At 53.2% G+C, this 18415-nt stretch overlaps 2 protein-coding genes and 1 pseudogene across 2 annotated transcripts in view; 1 reads left to right on the plus strand and 2 right to left on the minus strand.

The window, feature by feature from the left end:
* The window catches only part of ACO2 (aconitase 2), a 297744-nt gene that overhangs the window by 199438 nt on the left and 79891 nt on the right, over positions 1 to 18415 (minus strand). The gene's annotated exons all lie outside the window — the stretch shown is intronic.
* The window catches only part of ZC3H7B (zinc finger CCCH-type containing 7B), a 63925-nt gene that overhangs the window by 29451 nt on the left and 16059 nt on the right, over positions 1 to 18415 (minus strand). Inside the window, exons 2-7 of the mRNA XM_050805827.1 lie at positions 14303 to 14361; positions 9732 to 9765; positions 9411 to 9608; positions 8259 to 8417; positions 2199 to 2279; positions 678 to 734 (exon numbers count right to left, since the gene is read on the minus strand). Coding sequence (XP_050661784.1) covers positions 678 to 734; positions 2199 to 2279; positions 8259 to 8417; positions 9411 to 9608; positions 9732 to 9765; positions 14303 to 14355 — 582 coding nt within the window. The 5' untranslated portion in view covers positions 14356 to 14361. The remainder of the gene's footprint in view (positions 1 to 677; positions 735 to 2198; positions 2280 to 8258; positions 8418 to 9410; positions 9609 to 9731; positions 9766 to 14302; positions 14362 to 18415) is intronic.
* LOC126929229 (60S ribosomal protein L17-like) overlaps positions 1 to 18415 on the plus strand; it is a 198475-nt pseudogene that overhangs the window by 6917 nt on the left and 173143 nt on the right.

The raw sequence follows: 18415 nt of genomic DNA on the forward strand, positions 1-18415 counted from the left end.
TAGCTCGGGACAGCACAGCAGCTCTCCGCCGTGACTGCCCACTTCATTTCCTGCTGGGTCCCATGTGCCGGGTGATCAAGCACTTTCCTCCCTTGTTTCTGTTGAGGGATGGTCCGCATTTCAGAACGTGGACTCTGAAGGACCTGCCCAAGGCTGCAGGGCCCAGTTGGGCTCTTCCTTGTCAGAATCCTCAGTCTCAGCTGCCCCTCCCCAGCAGAGTCACCGAGCCAGGGAGAGCAGGATGGGTGTCAGCAGGGGCATGCCCTTGAGCTGGGCTTTGAAAAGCAAAGAGCTAGAGAAAGGCAGGGTGGGGAAGAGGAAGACATTCGAGGCCCAGGGGACTGAACCTGCAGAAAGGCTGGTGAGAAAAAAAGCAACACAGCAGGAAATGTGGGGCGGGAGGCAAAAGGAAGGCACGTGGGACCAGGTGCCCAGACTGTGTCCTGGCCAGGGTCCATGAGTAAGGCTGCCCCCAGTGGCTCCCCGGCAATGACCCCTTCCTGCCAACAGCAGCCATGGCCTGTCCCCACACCCTGCCCCCGTGGTCATGGGAGGCACCTCCTGGGGAGGCGGAGGCCCCTGGACCTGCTGCCTGAGGTCATTTATACCCAGAGAGAGTGAATCCAAACCTCTTGTAATGGATAAATCAAGACAGGTTGGCTCAGCCCCAATCCTACCTGGTCTGCCACGCCAGCCGCAGTGCCATTACTGAGCAGAGAAAAGGTTTCCAATTCCTGCCAGAGATTGGAGAGAGGTGGGCAGAGGTAAAGATTCTGAAAAGATGCTCAAGGTCCCCTTAGCTGGGGCAGGAAAGAAGCCCTGACACAGGCAGCTGGGGTCTGCGGTGTCCCCTGAGAGTCCCTGTCCCCAGGCCTGCCGGAAATCACCTGCTCTGTCTCTCTGGGTCAGATTCTGGGGTTTTCTTCCTCCAACCTTGACCTGGGCAGAGGATCTCCCTGCACACCTCTGCTGTGTGTCACGCACCATGCTAGACACCGTCTCCAACATTCTATCTTTTTATTTATTTGTTAATTTTTAAAATATTTTTCTGAGACAGAATCTCACTTTGTCCCATAGGCTGGAGTGCAGGGGTGTGATCTCGGCTCCCTGCAGCCTTGACCTCTGGGGTTCATGTGATCCTCCCACCTCAGTCTCCCAAGTAGCTGAGACTACAGGCGCGCAATACCACACCAGGCTAATTTTTGTACTTTTTGGAGAGATACGGTTTTGCCATGTTGCCCAGGTTGGTCTTGAACTCCTGAGCTCAAGCAAACTGCCTACCTCAGCCTCCCAAAGTACTATGATTATAGGCATGAACCACTGCGCCCGGCCCGTTCTCTCTCTCTTTTTTTTTTGAGACGAAGTTTCACTCTTGTTGCCCAGGCTGGAGTGCAATGGCGCGATCTCAGCTCACTGCAACCTCTGCCTCCCAGGTTCAAGTGATTCTCCTGCCTCAGCCTCCTGGGTAGCTGGGATTACAGGCATGCGCCACCACACCTGGTTAATTTTTGTATTTTTAGTAGAGATGGGGTTTCTCCATATTGATCAGGCTGGTCTCGAACTCCTGACCTCAGGTGATCTGCCCGTCTCGACCTCCCAAAGTGCTGGGATTACAGGCGTGAGGCACCGCACCCGGCCCATCCATTCTCTCTTTTTAATCCTCCCATGAGCCCTCTGGGGTGGGCATAAATTATCTCCATCCTCCGGATGAGGAAACCAAGGTGGAAAGAGATGAACTAACTTGCTCAAGGTCACAGCAGAGACTCGAGTCACGAGCTTTCCCATGTGCAGCCTCCTGGCCCTTGGCAGGTGCCAGATGAATCTGTGTGGACCTGAACCAGCCAAACGGATACCGACACTTCAAATTTGCACCATATGGGGGTTATTTTAGAACATAATGCTGAAGGACGCCAGTGTCAACTCAGGCCACCTCCAGGTGATTAAAGTCAGCCAGCGCAGGGAGGGAGTGGTTTTCAACAGCTGGAGTCTAAGGTGAGCTAGAAGCGGTGGCCGCTATCTCCTTTTCTGAAAGGTTCCGGGGCTTTCAGCCAACAGACAAGGAAGATCACCTGCTGTCGCTCCCCTCTGTCCTAACCTGGCCCTGGCCACCCTCACCCACCTTCTCCACGGTGCCTGGTCCCTCGCTTCAGACCTCCTCACATCCACACCGACCCTCCCAGGGTCCCGAGCCCACCTACCTGGGGCCTCTTATATGCCTTGCGAACTCGCAACCCCAGTTTCTGGGCCAGCTCTTGACCAAGCTGAGTCACGCTTTCATCCTGCAGAGGACACGACACAGGGTGGTGGGTCAGTCTGCCCGGGCTCACAAAGCCGTGCTCCTGGACACCTGTGCAGCCCTACGGGGGGAGGTCATGGTCACCCCATGTTACAGATGAGAAAGTGAGGCCCCAGGAGGTGACCCTGGCTTGTCCAAGTCACACAGCTAATGAGTGGTGGCACCAGGACCACCACCCCATGCTTCTGTTTTTCCTTTTATTTGGGGGTAGAAAATGAATCATTTTGTTTTTATTTTAATATAGTCTTTTTATTTCTAAAATTTAGCAAGTGAATGTCACTGTAGAAGGGAAGAATGTTACAGGGAGAGCAAGTGCTCCCTGGGTCTCCCCCTTCTCTCCAGGTCTTTCCAGGAGGGAATCACACTCTGCTGGGCTGATGTGTTTCCTTAGCGCTCTTTTCTAGGAATGCATGAATGCAGACCTATAAAGAATGCTGAGTTCTGGCCGGGCACGGTGGCTTACGCCTGTAATCCCAGCACTTTGCGAGGCTGAGGTGGGCAGATCACCTGAGGTCAGGAGTTCGAGACCAGCCTGGCCAACATGGTGAAACCCCGTCTCTACTAAAAATAGAAAAATTAGCTGGGCATGGTGGTGGATGCCTGTAATCCCAGCTACTCAGGAGGTTGAGGCAGGAGAATCACTTGAACTCAAGAGGCAGTGGTTGCAGTGAGCTGAGATTGCGCCACTGTACTCCAGCCTGGACGACAGAGCAATACCCTGTCTCAAAAAAAAAAAAAAAAAAGCTTAGTTTTGTTTTGCGGGGATTTGGGGATTGTCTCTTTCTTTTTTGTTTTGTTTTTTTGAGATGGAGTCTTGCTCTGTCCCCCAGGCTGGAATGCAGTGGTGTGATCTCAGCTCACTACAGCCTTTGCCTCCTGGGTTCAAGAGATTCTCCTGCCTCAGCCTTCCATGTAGCTGGGATTACAGGCATGTGCCACCATGCCCAGTTATTTTTTTTTTTTTTTTGTATTTTAGTAGAGATGGGGTTTCACCATGTTGGCCAGGCTGGTCTTGAACTCCTGACCTCAAGTGATCCACCTGCCTCGGCCTCCCATAGTGTTGGGATTACAGGCTTGAGCCACTGTGCCTGGCTGTCTCTTTCTTTTTTTAAACAGGAATGAGGTCACATTATATAGTTCTACAACTTGTTTCTAAAACCAAACAACGTCCTGCAACCCTCAGCAAGTGAGGATACATAGATGAGGCACAGGGTTGTAAGGCCCAAAGGAGCCAGGGCGTGGAAAGCTTGCAACAGTGCCTGGACCACACTTAGTGACCACTGGACAGCAACCATCCTTCCTTCCCTTCCCAGGCTGTAATACAGAACATGCATTACGTGCCAAGCATGAGTGAGGGGCAAAGGATACCCCAGCGAACAGGGCAGATGGGCCCAGGCCTCATGGAGATTCCAATCCAAAGGGGGAGATCAGTCAGTGAACAAAGAAACAGGTGGCTACAAACTGGGGTCCAGGCACAAAGGGGCAAGGAAGGCACTGACATCTGGGCATGTGTCTACCTCCGACCTCACTGACAAGCTCCTGGAGGCCAGGGCCTGGGTTGGAGTCATCTGTGGTCCCCAGTGCCCAGCATGGAGCAGGGGCTCGGTCAGTGTTTGCCCAACAAAGATTGGGAAAAAAGAGAGTTCCCTCAAGCAGAGCCGGGAGCCCTTAGTTACTTTCGCCTGGCCATTTACTAACCCTAACTGGGTCCCGGTTCCTTTCTATCCCCTGTGGTGGGGATGAAAGCTGCTTTGTCCTCCTCATGAGTAAGTACCAGTGAGACCTGGGTGTGGATCTATTGTGGACATTCTAAAATGCTATATGGATCAGGGGACTATGGTCATACAGAAAGGCTGTTTTTTGTTTTTTTTTTTTAATAGACAAGCTCTTGCTTTGCCAAACTCAGGTCGAAGTGCAATGGCGCAATCACAGCTCACTGCAACCTCCACCTCCTGGGCTCAAGCGATCCTCCCACCTCAGCCTCCTGAGTAGCTGAGATCTCAGGTGCATGCTGTCATGCCCAGCTAATTTTTTTTTTTTTTTTTTTTTTTTTTTTGAGACGGCGTCTTGCTCTGTCGCCCAGGCTGGAGTGCTGTGGCCGGATCTCAGCTCACTGCAAGCTCCGCCTCCCGGGTTTACGCCATTCTCCTGCCTCAGCCTCCGAGTAGCTGGGATTACAGGCGCCCGCCACCTCGCCCGGCTAGTTTTTTGTATTTTTTTTAGTAGAGACGGGGTTTCACAGGGTTAGCCAGGATGGTCTCGATCTCCTGACCTTGTGATCCACCCGTCTCGGCCTCCCAAAGTGCTGGGATTACAGGCTTGAGCCACCGCGCCCGGCCAACCCAGCTAATTTTTTAAAAAATTTTTTGTAGAAACGGGGTCTTGCTATGTTGCTCAGGCTGGTTGCAAACTCCTGAGCTCAAGTGATCCTCCCACCTTGGCCTCCCACAGTGCTGAGATTACAGGCATGAGCCACTGTGTCTGGCTAAGAAAGATTCTTAATTGTGAACTAAACAGAATTAGAGAAACAAGAATAATAAATAATAAGCATGATAACACAAATGTGTTCTTTTTTTTTTTTTGAGACGGAGTCTCGCTCTGTCGCCCAGGCTGGAGTGCAGTGGCCGGATCTCGGCTCACTGCAAGCTCCGCCTCCCGGGTTCCCGCCATTCTCCTGCCTCAGCCTCCGGAGTAGCTGGGACTACAGGCGCCCGCCACCACGCCCGGCTAATTTTTTTTTGTATTTTTTAGTAGAGACGGGGTTTCACCGTGTTAGCCAGGATAGTCTCGAGCTCCTGACCTCGTGATCCACCCGTCTCGGCCTCCCAAAGTGCTGGGATTACAGGCTTGAGCCACCGCGCCCGGCATCACAAACGTGTTCTTAACACTTACTGTGTCTGGCCATTGTGCTAACTGCCCTATACGATTCTCATATTCTATCCTTGGCACAGCCCTAGGATGCACGGTCATCACCCCATTTTACAGGGGTGCAAACCAAGGCTTAGAAAAGCTAAGCCATGGGCCGGGCGCGGTGGCTCACGCCTGTAATCCCAGCACTTTGGGAGGCCGAGACGGGCGGATCACGAGGTCAGGAGATCGAGACCATCCTGACTAACACGGTGAAACCCCGTCTCTACTAAAAATACAAAAAAAAATGAGCCGGGCGCAGTGGCGGGCGCCTGTAGTCCCAGCTACTCGGGAGGCTGAGGCAGGAGAATGGCGGGAACCCGGGAAGGCGGAGCTTGCAGTGAGTGGAGATCGCGCCACTGCACTCCAGTCTGGGCGACAGAGCGAGACTCCGTCTCAAAAAATAAGAAGAAGAAGAAGAAGAAGAAAAGCTAAGCCATGGCCAAGGTCACATAACTAGTAGGTGACAGACCCAAGATTAGAACCCAAACCCAGGCCAGCTCTCTAGCATCAACATCCTTGACCACTGTGCACACTGCCTGTCCTCTGCTCTGCCCACCCAAATCCTTCTTGCCACCTTCTGCCCTACTCAATCCAGGGAGCCTTCCAGGATTCTGGTCACTCTTTTCCTTTCCACCCTTCCTGGGTAGCATTTACCCTTCCCCAACTTCTTTCACATCCATTATTTCAGGGATAAAGTAGGAAGCGGATCGTATAGATGTGGAACTGATGTGCAGAGATGGGAAGTGCTTCTTCACACTCATGCTGAGAGTCGCAGGTGGAGCCAGGTTTAGACCCCAGCTGCTTTCATTTGTCTCCAGTGGGCTGTGGGACCCTGTGGGGCACAGATCTGTGGTCCAGGGCCACCTCACAGGCTCTCTATTCATAATTTCTCATTGTTTCTTCCCCACCTAGTGACAGCTATGACAGCAAGACCTCAGCTTTATTTATTTATTTATTTATTTTATTTATTGAGACAGAGTCTCACTCTGCTGCCCAAGCTGGAGTGCAGTGGCGTGATCTCAGCTCAATGCAATCTCCATCTCCTGTGTTCAAGCAATTCTCCTGCCTCAGCCTCCCGAGTAGCTGGGACCATAGGTGTGCACCACCATGCCTGCGTAACTTTTTTTTTTTTTTTTTTTTTTTTTTGAGACGGAGTCTTGCTCTGTCGCCCGGGCTGGAGTGCAGTGGCCGGATCTCAGCTCACTGCAAGCTCCGCCTCCCAGGTTTACGCCATTCTCCTGCCTCAGCCTCCCGAGTAGCTGGGACTACAGGCGCCCGCCACTGCGCCCGGCTCATTTTTTGTATTTTTAGTAGAGACGGGGTTTCACGGTGTTAGCCAGGATGGTCTCGATCTCCTGACCTCGTGATCCGCCCGTCTCGGCCTCCCAAAGTGCTGGGATTACAGGCTTGAGCCACCACGCCCGGCCGTAACTTTTTTTTTTGAGACGGAGTCTCACTCGGTCGCCAGGCTGGAGTGCAGTGTCACGATCACGGCTCACTGCAACCTCCGCCTCCCAGCTTCAAGCGATTCTCCTGCCTCAGCCTCCTGAGTAGCTGGGACTACAGGTACACGCCACGGCGCCTGGCTAACTTTTATATTTTTAGTAGAGACAGGGTTTCACCATGTTGGCCAGGATGGTCTCAATCTCTTGACCTCGTGATCTGCCCACCTCGGCCTCCCGAAGTGCTGGGATTACAGGCATGAGGCACTGCACCTGGCCGAGGTCACCCTTTTACTCCTCATGTCAGTTATGTGCTCCTTCAGTGCAGAGGTTAAAAGCACTGACTCTAGAATCAGACTGCCTGGGTTCAAGTCTCAGCTCTGCCACCTACTGGCTGTTATGATCTTGGGTAAGTCAGTTTTGTCTTTTCTTTTGTTTTGTTTGAGATAGAGTCTTGTTCTGTTGTCTAGGCTGGAGTGCAGTGGCGCAATCTCAGCTCACTACAACCTCTGCCTCCTGGGTTCACACCATTCTCCTGCTTCAGCCTCCCGAGTAGCTGGGATTACAGGTGCCCGCCATCACATCTGGCTACTTTTGTATTTTTAGTAGAGACGGGGTTTCACCATGTTACCCAGGCTGATCTCAAACTCCTGACCTCGTGATCCACCCGCTTCAGCCTTCCAAAGTGCCGAGATTACAGGTGTGAGCCACCATGCCTGGGTTTTTTTTTTTTTTTTTTTTGTTTTTGTTTCCTTGAGATGGAGTCTTGCTCTGTTGCTCAGGCTGGAGTGCAGTGGTGCGATCTCGGCTCACTGCAACTTCTGCCTCCCGGGTTCAGGCGATTCTCCTGCCTCAGCCTCCCAAGTAGCTGGGATTACAGGTGTGCATCACCACACCCGGCTAATTTTTGTATTTTTAGTAGAGATGGGGTTTCGCCATGTTGGTGAGGCTGGTCTCAAACTCCTGACCTCGGGTGATCCATGCACCTCAGCCCCTCAAAGTGCTGGGATTACAGGCATGAGCCACCGTGCCTGGCCTTTTTTTTTTTTTTTTTGAGATGGAGTCTCACTCTGTCACCCGAGCTGAAGTGCAGTGGCACAATCTCAGCTCACTGCAATATCCGCCTCCTAGGTTCAAGCAATTCTCCTGCCTCAGCCTCCCGAGTAGCTGGGATTACAGGCGCATGCCACCATGCCCGGCTAAATTTTGTATTTTTAGTAGAGATGGGGTTTTGCCATGTTGGCTAGGCTGGTCTCGAACTCCTGACCTCAGGTGATTCACCTGCCTCAGCCTTCCAAAGTGCTGAGACTACAGGCGTGAGCCACTGTGTCTGGCCCCATCTTTAAAATGAGGATAATCACAGTATCTGCCTCTTAGGGTTATTGCCAGGATTAGGTGAGTTAATACACACAACGTATCCTAACAGTGCCTGGCACCCACTCAGCGCTCAGAGAATGGGAGCTAGTGTTAACGTCAGGATCTGCAAGTCCGTATCACAGGGGAGGAAGCTGAGACACAGAAGGATGTGGTGGCTGGGCCCAAGTGAGGGCCAGAAGGTTAGAAGCCTGGCCTCTGAGCAGGCACCGGCATGGCTGCAGAGCCACACTCACGTGGGGCAGGGCGAGGGAACACCGGCTGCTGCACTCGTAGGCCTCCTTGTGGCGTCCCAGTTCATTGAGAGCGCGTGCCTTGCGGAACAATGCCCGGATACTCTCGCTGTCCAGGCCTAGTGCCTTCTCGCTGTCCTCCAGCGCTTTCTCATACAGGCCCTGCCGGAGAGGAGCAGGTGGTCACTGGTCAACACCTATTACTCTCCCTCCCCCAGGCCTCCTGCCCCTGCCTAGGAATGAACACCAGCTTCTCTTCTTGGCAGAGATAGAGGAGCTGAAGTCTTGGGTCAGGGACAGGGCTCGAGGCTCCAGGAGAGAAGGAAGCACTCTGGTGTCCAGCCTCTGATCAAGGGTGTCTGTGTGTCTAGCTGATGGGGCTGCAGTGGGCTTGGGCGGGACACTGCAGGGAAGGGCCTGAAGATCTACAACCACCAGCCTGGTCATTCAAACAAGTCTATATCCATCTCTGCCTTTGGTTCAGAACATGATGGGCTGAGAGTAACAATGGCATCTCTAAGAGGCAGTGAGACCATGAAGGCAGCTCTGTGCGCAGAGTGTGTACAAGGGTTAACCCTGAGGCATCCAGGAGCCATTTATCCAGAAGAGTCTGCTGGATGGCAGAGGTGTCACGGGGTCCTCTAGAGAGCCTGCAGCAGAGCCTCCCACAGGATCTCATGAACCTGAGTCAGTGGGTGCACAGGACAAGGAAGAGGAGGAGGCTGCAGCTCTAAGGAGGAGAGGAGGGGGAGGAGGAAGGCACTGAAGTCTGTAAAGAAACAGTGACGAGGCTGAGGCTATGGAAAGAACAGTGGGGCCGGGAAGGAGGAGCAGGAGGCGTCAGACTCCCACCAAGGCCCAGGGTCACCCCAAGATTCTAACTTACTTCATCTGGGGTAGGGCTAGGGCATCAGTATCATTTAAAAAAAAAAAAACTTTTTATTATGCATCGTACTTTTAAAAGCTCTCCAGCTGAGCATGTTGTACAGTTGAGATTGAGAGCCACCAGGACAATGAGATTCTGAACGTAGGCTGGGAGGAGGCTGGCCCTGGTCTACAGGCTCACTGGGGTATGGGCCTGGCTCCACTGGGCATCCAGAGGGACGTGGTGATCAGGACAGCGGAGGAGGAAAGAAAGGAGGGTGCCAGGCTCACCATGGTGAAGTAGCAGGCGGCCCTATTGACATGCAGCTTGCACAGCAGCTCCCGGGGCAGGGCCACCTGGTCAGAGGCAGCGTAGTCGGCCACGTTCAGCCCTTCCATGTACTGCACCAGAGCTTGCTTATAGTCCTTCTCCCGGAACAGATCATTGCCCTCAGCAAACAGATTCTGCACCAGCTTGAGCAGAAAGGCCTGTTGGGGGCAAAGTGTGTAGGGGGCTCATGACCTCTGGCCCCAGCTCGGGCACCCGGCCCAAGCCTCTCCCCTGCACATCTCCACCCTTCCCCTTTGCTCAGCCTGACAGCTGACACTCACCTCATACTCTTCTTGCTTTAGGGGTAGTGTCGACCTAGTAGGAAAAGAGAACATGAGGTCTCAGTGAGCCCAGCGGTCCCAGCTTCACGGAGGTTACTCCTCTAACTCAGACCTCAGCCATCACCTTGTGGATTAAGGTGAACAGACAGCGGTTTTCTTCCCCTAAATCATTACCATGCAGGACTTCCAGTTCTGATGAAAGGACCTGCATGTTTCTTGGGGCCAGACAGCCAGGTTTTCCAAGGTACAGGTGCTGAGAAAGAGCAGACTGACCCCAGCCCCACCTCCAGCCTGGCCCGAGCTCCAGCCCCACTTCCAGCCACAGCCCCAGCTCCAGCCCCAACCCAGCCAGCCCCAGCCCCAAGCCAGTCCTAGCTCAGCCCAGTTTCAGCTCTACCTCTGGCCCTCGACCCAGCCCTAGCCCCTGCTGCTGAAAAAACAAGCCCTCTCCTAAAGGCAAGCAGGCATTCCAAGCCCTTTCTCAGTTATATGAGGGGAAGGAGGGAGGAGCCACACTGGGCCTAGGAGGCCCCCAGGACTGGAAAAGGACAAGAAGAGGAAAATCAGACTCGGGCCAAGGCAGAGCAGGGGAAGGCTCCAGCTGCAGCTCAAGGGCAGGAGGAGAGGATGGTGCAGGGGCTGCTGTAGCAGGAGTGGCAGGGACAGAAGCGGGCAGGAAAAGGCAGGAAGCATGAGCATCGTCAGGGAATTAACACCTAGCATAGGCCTTGGGAAGGACCACACCCCATCAAACCCAAGAGCATAGGCCCACAGACACTCAGTCCCCTACCCTGTCCACTCCCACGTAACACATGCCCCCGCCAATGCCAGGTCTTCACTGAGCCTGTGAGCCCCTCATGCTGGATTCAACAAATCATTCTAGGTGGGGTCTGGGCACCTGCTCCCTCCTATGGCTAATACGCCCTCAGTATGAAAGAGGGCATCAGCCGAGGAGAACTGAGGTTCATCTCTCCGATGGGCTTGATGGCCAGGCTGGAAGGGAAGCTGGGCTTTGTCTCCCAGCCCCTCATTCCACAGAGGGAAAAACAGACACTTAGAGTGGTGCAGGGACTTGCCCAAGGCTGCTCGGCAGGAAGGCATTGGAGGCAGGGCTGGGGGGATCTTTCCGTTGCCTGGAAATGCCGCCAGCACCTGGGCAGGAAAGAGCGGCCTAGGCCAGTGCGTGAAAGGTGGGCAGAGGCACAACACTGGGAAGGCTGTGTGTGCACGTATGTGTGGAGTGTTCCCAGTTGTGACATCGGGGCTCACCAGCCCGCCTCTCACTTGCCTCCCCACTGTCTGGGCCGCAGCCCTGCCATCCCTTCCCATACTGCTGCAGTGTCTGTCCCCTCTGCTGCCTCACCAAGGACCCCATCACTACCCTCTTGGCCTCCTGCCTCCAGCCTCCCCTCTACCAGTGTCCTAAGACATCTTTCTTTTTTTTTTTTGAGACAGAGTCTCGCTCTGTCGCCCAGGCTGGAGTGCAGTGGCGCGATCTCGGCTCACTGCAACCTCTGCCTCCCGGGTTCACGCCATTCTCCTGCCTCAGCCTCCTGAGTAGCTGGGACTACAGGCACCCGCCACCACGCCCGGGTAATTCTTTGTATTTTTAGTAGAGACGGGGTTTCACTGTGTTAGCCAGGATAGTTTCAATCTCCTGACCTCATGATCCGCCCGTCTCGGCCTCCCAAAGTGCTGGGATTACAGGCATGGGCCACCGTACCCGGCCGTAGACATCTTAAGGTCCTCCGCAAGCTGGGGCCAACCCACCTGTCTCCATTCACTTAGGGCTCTCAGGGCGTGCTAAGCACATGAGGCACACATGCAGCAACACAGCGTAGGAGGAGTGGGGCAAAAATAGCAGGACTGATATGAAAAGCGGTGAGTCCCACTGTGCTTCCTGCAAAGCCTTAGGAGGCCAACAGACGGCTTCAGGGAGGCTGCCTTGTAACTGGGCCTTCCTAGAACTCCCCTTTGGAAAGGAGAAGGAGGGGACAAGAGTGAACATTTACCCCAAGCACCACCTGGCCCCTTAACCCTCACAATGACCCTGTAGGTGAAATGGGAGAACCGGGCTGGGGATCCAGCTCCACAGATATCAGTGACTGAGGCTGGGGACACAGAACTCTTCTGATGGAAGACAGCAGTGGCCGGAGTCACCTTGTTCACCAGACTGGCCTCTGAATAAATTGGAGCACTTCCCCAAAATCAAACCCTCACTCCCAAAAACGGGAGAGGACCTGCCACCCATGAAGAGAGATGAGCTAGCAGCCCCTCTGATGACCAAGTCTGAGGAGGGTTTGCAAACTCCCAGGCATGGCAGCAAGGTGGGGTTGGCCAACGGCCCAGGGAGTGGCTGCTGAACTTGGGGCCATGCTCTAGGTGCTCCCAAAACTCCTAATCAAATCAGCCCAGCGCAGCACACCCTCCAGAAGCAGCCAGGAAAAGTGACTGTGTTGTGCACTGAGGAAGGAGGATGTGTTGTGTCAATATGAACACTCACTTTGGGAGAGCAGCATGGACACCGAGGTTGTGTGAAAAGGGGCCCAGTTTGCAGTGACATGGGTGAGAAAAGGCAAGGGAGTACGCTGGGCACAGCGGGACACACCTGCAATCCCAGCTACATGGGAGGCTGGGGTAGGAAAACTGCTTGAGCCCAGGAGATTGAGACCCACCTGGGCCACACAGGGAGACCCCATCACAAAGAAAAGAAAAGGCAAGGAGTGTTTCATTGGTCTGTGTGAGAGAACAAAAGTGGGGAGTATATAAGGGAACATGGAGGCAAACTCCAGTTTTTGTTTTTGTTTTTGTTTTTTTTTGAGACGGAGTCTTGCTCTGTCGCCCAAGCTGGAGTGCAGTGGCGCGATCCTGGCTCACTGCAAGCTCCGCCTCCTGGGTTCACGCCATTCTCCTGCCCCAGCCTCCCGAGTAGCTGGGACTACAGGCGCCCGCCACTGCGCCCGGCTCATTTTTTGTATTTTTAGTAGAGACGGGGTTTCACCGTGGTCTCGATCTCCTGACCTTGTGATCCGCCCACCTTGGCCTCCCAAAGTGCTGGGATTACAGGCGTGAGCCACCGCGCCCGGCCAAACTCCAGTTTTATGGGGAGCTCTATTTAAGAAAAAGAACACAAAATGATGAACACAGGATTGCAAGGGTGCATGCCTTCCAGGGCCTTAGAAGGGGCTCGTGCAAGTGAGAGGCCACGATGCCTACGCTTCATTAGCATTGTGATAATTATGCCTCTGGGGATCTACTTGAGAGCAATAAGAGAAAAAGGTTACTCAAAATATTTTGTGTGTAAAAAAAAGAGAAACAAAACAAAAACAAATGTCGGGCCAGGTGTGATGGCTCACACCTATAATCCCAGCACTTTGGGAGGCTGAGGAGGGCAGATCACGAGGTCAGGAGTTCGAGACCATCCTGGCCAACATAGTGAAACCCCGTCTCTACTAAAAATACAAAAATTAGCTGGGTGCAGTGGCGTGCGTCTGTTATCCCAGCTACTCGGGAGGCTGAGGCAGGTTGCTTAACCTCTGTGAGCCTCAACTTTCTCATCTGCAAAATGGAAATAAGGCTACCTACTTCACGGGTTGTTGTGAAGACTAAGAAGATGATGGATTGGCCAGGCACGGTGGCTCACGTCTGTAATCCCAGCACCTTGGGAGGCTGAGGTAGGAGGATCACTTGAGCCCAGGAGTTTGAGACAAGCCTGGGCAACATACCAAGGCCCTATCTCTACAAAAAACTAAAAAGATTGGCCTTGTGCAGTGGCTCATGCCTGTAATCCCAGCACTTTGGGAGGCTGAGGTGGGCGGGTTACCTGAGGCCAGGAGTTCAAGGCAGCCTGACGAATATGGCGAAACCCCATCTCTACTAAAAATACAAAAATTAGCTGGGCATGGTGGCACACACCTGTAATCCCACCTACTCAAGAGGCTGAGGCAGGAGAATCGCTTGAACCCGGGAGGTTGCAGTAAGCTGAGATCATGTCACTGCACTCCAGCCTGGGAAACAGGGCAAGGCTCTGTCTCAAACAAACAAACAAACAAACAAAATTAGCTGGGTATGGTGGTGTGCACCTACGGTCCCAGCTACATGGGAGGCGGAGGCAGGAGGATTACTTGAGCCCAGGAGGTCAGGAGCACCACTCACTCCAGCTGGGGCAACAAGGAGAGACTCTGTCTCAAAGAAGACACAGATGTGAAGGTCCCAGTGTAGAGACTGAGATTGTAAGTGCTCCATAAACAGGGACTATTGATTGATCAGAAAACTCGTGCAGTCATGCAAGAGAATTAACAGGGAGTGCAAATGTGAAGGGTGAGGGTAGAATTATCTACTGGACAAGATCGAAGGGTGACCTGGGCCAGGGAGCATGTGTGCATGTGGAGTTCACGCCCAGCCACACCAGCCTCTTCCTGGCTCCTCCCACCTGCCCACACCCCAGCACACACAGGAGCCTTGGCAGTAAAGGCTCAGCAGCGAGAAAAGGGAGCGCTGGGAGAGTGTGGCTCTCAGAGAACCCACCCCTGCCCACCCAGCCGTCCAGCCCTGGCCACATGCAGGCTTACTGAATGAACTGCAGCCCCTTCTCGATGTCCGCCTTCCGTTTCTGCCTCTCCATCAGTCTCTGGGGGAGAGAGCACAGTCCATCAGTCAGCAAAGCCGGGTTGCCGTCGGCCACCCCCACTTTGTGGGCCCTGTGATTGGGTGCTCTCACTCCCACTCTCATTCCCTTCCCCACGTCGCCCTCAGGGCGGTGTCTTCCCCACCCACGGCCCCCTGGACTCCTAGACTGTGGTGCCCTCAAGGGACAAGGGGCATAGAGGCCACCTGCCCTTAGGCTTGAGCTACAATACCTTACGGACACCCTCAAGTTCAAGGGAAAACTTTTTTTTTTTTTTTTTTTTTTTTTGAGACAGAGTCTCCCTCTGTTACCCAGGCTGGAGTACAATGGCACCATCTTGGCTCACTGCAACCTCCGTTTCCTGGGTTCAAGTGATCCTCTTGCCTCAGCCTCCCGAGTAGCTGGGATTACAGGAGCCCATCACCATGCCCAGCTAATTTTTGCATTTTTAGTAGAGACAAGGTTTCGTCATGTTGGCCAGGCTGGTCTCGAACTCCTGACCTCAGGTCATTCATCTGCCTCGGCTTCTCAAAGTGCAGGGATGACAGGCATGAGAAACCGCGCCCGGCCCCCTTTTTTTTCTTTTTTCTTTTTTTTTGAGATGGAGTCTCACTCTATCGCCCTGACTGGAGTGCAGTGGCACAGTCTCAGCTCACTGCAACCTTCATCTCCTGGGTTTAAGCGATTCTCCTGCCTCAGCCTCTGGAGTAGCTGGGAATACAGGTGTGCACTACCACGCACCGGGCTAATTTTTGTATTTTCAGTAGAGACAGGGTTTCACTATGTTGCCCAGGCTGGTTTCAAACTCGTGACCTCACATGATCCGCCTGCTTTGGCCTCCCAGAGTGCTAGGATTACAGGTGTGAGCCACTGTGCCCAGCTGACAAAGGCTTTCTTTTAGAACGTATGTTCTAGTGGAGAGGCACATGACAATAAATATATCACATAGTACAGGAAGGATACACGCAATTAAGAAAAAATAATAAGATAGAGTGACAGGGTGCTATAATTCTGAGTAGTCTGAAAGGCCACTTTGATTTTTTTTTTAGCCAGAGACTCACTCTGCTGCCCAGGCTGGAGTGCAGTGGCATGATCTCAGCCCACTCCAACTTCCACCTCCCGGGTTCAAGCGATTCTTGTACTTCAGTCTCCCAAGTAGCTGGGACTACAAGCACTTGCCACCATGCCCGGCTACATCTTGTTTTTTTTTTTTTTTTCTGAGAGGGAGTTCCGCTATGTTGCCCAGGCTGGAGAGCAGTGGCGCAATCTTGGCTCACTGCAACCTCCACCTCCCAGGTTCAAGAAATTCTCCTGCCTCAGCCTCCCGGGTAGCTGGGAATACAGGCACGTGCCACCATGCCCTGCTAATTTTTTGTATTTTTAGTAGAGACGGGGTTTCACCATGTTAACCAGATGGTCTCGATTTCCTGACCTTGTTATCTGCCCGCCTCGGCCTCCCAAAGTGCTGGGATTACAGGCGTGAGTCACCATGCCCGGCCTATTTTTTTGTATTTTTAGCAGAGACAGGGTTTCACCACGTTGGCCAGGCTAGTCTCAAACGCCTGACCTCAAGTGATCCACCCATCTCAGCCTCCCAAAGTGCTGGAACTACAGGCATCAGCCACTGCGCCAGGCTCACTTTGACATTTGAATGGAGATCTACGTGTATGATGTGAGGGAGCCAGCCCTGTGGATACCTGGTGGGAAAGGGCTCCGGGCAGAGGGAACAGTGAGTGCAAAGGTCCTGAGGGAGGCACCTTGTTGGTGTATCTGAGAACGTGCAAGGAGGATGGTAAGGATGGAGCAGAGTGGGCAGTGCGGAGGGTGGTGAATAAGAAGGTCAGAGAGATTAGCAGGGAAGACCACATGTAGAGGTATTTTCATTTTCTTTTTTGAGACAGTTTCACTCTGTTGCCCAGAATGGCATGATCGCTGCAACCTCAAATTCCTGGGCTCAAGGGATCCTCCCACTTCAGCCTCCCAAGTAGCTGAGATTACAGGTGTGCGCTACCATGCCTCGCTAAACTTTAAAATTTTTTGTAGAGACAAGGTCTTGCTATGTTGCCCAGGCTGGTCTTTTTTTTTTTTTTTTGAGACGGAGTCTCGCTCTGTCACCCAGGTTGGAGTGCAGTGGCGCGATCTTGGCTCACTGCACGCTCCGCCTCCTGGGTTCACTCCGTTCTCCTGCCTCAACCTCCCGAGTTGCTGGGACTACAGGCACCCGCCACCATGCCGGGCTAAGTTTTTGTACTTTTAGTAGAGATGGGGTTTCATCATGTTAGCCAGGATGGTCTCAATCTCCTGACCTTGTGATCTGCCCACCTCGGCTTCCCAAAGTGCTGGGATTACAGGTGTGAGCCATCGCACCCGGCCTCCCAGGCTGGTCTTAAACTCCTGGTCTCAAGTGATCCTCCCACCTCAGCCTCCTAAAGTGATGGGATGATAGGCATGAGCCACGCACAGCACCCAGCCCATAGAGGTTTTGTAGAGGGGGCAGACTGTGGATTCCACTCCAAGGCAGAGGAGTCACAGGAGCTTTTGAACAAAAGGGCCATTCTATCTCTAGCTTTGCTCTACAAGAAAATGAGTTGTCACTAAATAACTGAGATTTATTTAAATCTCACAACATCCCCATCAGGTAGAAAAATAGTACTCTAAGAGGCTAGGAAAGTTATTCAAAGCCATGCAGTCAGCCTGGATCCTGGGTTCAATGACACTGTGGAGATAGGCATCAGGCAGCCTCATTAACAATGCATCAGGAGACCAAAGGCCCCATCCCTCCAGGCACCTAACACCCCACACCCTTCCCTCCTCTGGGAACAAAATTTCTTTGTTTCGAGATAGGGTCTCGCTCTGTTGCCCAGGATGGAGTGCAGTGATCTTGGCCCACTGCAGCCTCCATCTCCCAGGCTCAACTGATCTTCCCCCCTCAGCCTCCTGAGTAGCTGGGACCACCACACATGGCTAATTTTTGTATTTTTATTTTTTTAGAGATGGGGTTTTGCCATGTTGCCCAGGCTGGTCTCGAACTCCTGGGCTCAAGAAATCGTCCCACCCGAGTCTCCCAAAGTACTGGGAATATAGGCCTGAGCCACTGCGCCCAGCCAGAAAATTCTTACAGGGAGGGTGTTATGGCCTGGATGTTTGTGCCCCCTCTCCCATTCATATGTTGAAGCCCTAAACCCTATATTTGGAGACAGGGCCCATACGGAGCTAATTAAGGTTAAATCAAGTTATGATTCAGTATTTTGTTGGATGAATTCTCTCTCTGCACCACGTGGCCGCTGCCCAGGGATGGGGGAGGGATGGTATTGGCAATTCAAGACTGGCTTTCTGGCCAGGCACGGTGGCTCATGCCTGTAATCTCAGCACTTTGGGAGGCCAAAGTGGGTGGATCACCTGAGGTCAGGAGTTCAAGACCAGCCTGGCCAACATGGTGAAACCCCATCTCTACCAAAAATATAAAAATTAGCTGGGGGCCAGGCGCAGTGGCTCACGCCTGTAATCTCAGCACTTTGGGAGGCCGAGGCAGGCAGATCACGAGGTCACGAGTTCAAGACCAGCCTGGCCAACATGGTGAAACCCTGTCTCTACTAAGAATACAACAATTGGCCGGGCGCGGTGGCTCAAGCCTGTAATCCCAGCACTTTGGGAGGCCGAGACGGGCGGATCACGAGGTCAGGAGATCAAGACCATCCTGGCTAACACAGTGAAACCCCGTCTCTACTAAAAAAATACAAAAACTTAGCCGGGCGAGGTGGCGGGCGCCTGTAGTCCCAGCTACTCGGGAGGCTGAGGCAGGAGAATGGCGTAAACCCGGGAGGCGGAGCTTGCAGTGAGCTGAGATCCGGCCACTGCACTCCAGCCTGGGTGACAGAGCGAGACTCCGTCTCAAAAAAAAAAAAAAAAAAAAAAAAAGAATACAACAATTAAGTTAGCTGGGCGTGGTGGCACATGCCTATAATCCCAGCTACTCAGGAGGCTGAGACAGGAAAATCTCTTGAATCCGGGAGGCAGAGGTTGTAGGGAGCCAAGACTGTGCCACTGTACCCCAGCC

This window comes from Macaca thibetana, chromosome 10, assembly GCF_024542745.1.
Source record: "Macaca thibetana thibetana isolate TM-01 chromosome 10, ASM2454274v1, whole genome shotgun sequence".
NCBI classification, from domain to species: domain Eukaryota; kingdom Metazoa; phylum Chordata; class Mammalia; order Primates; family Cercopithecidae; genus Macaca; species Macaca thibetana.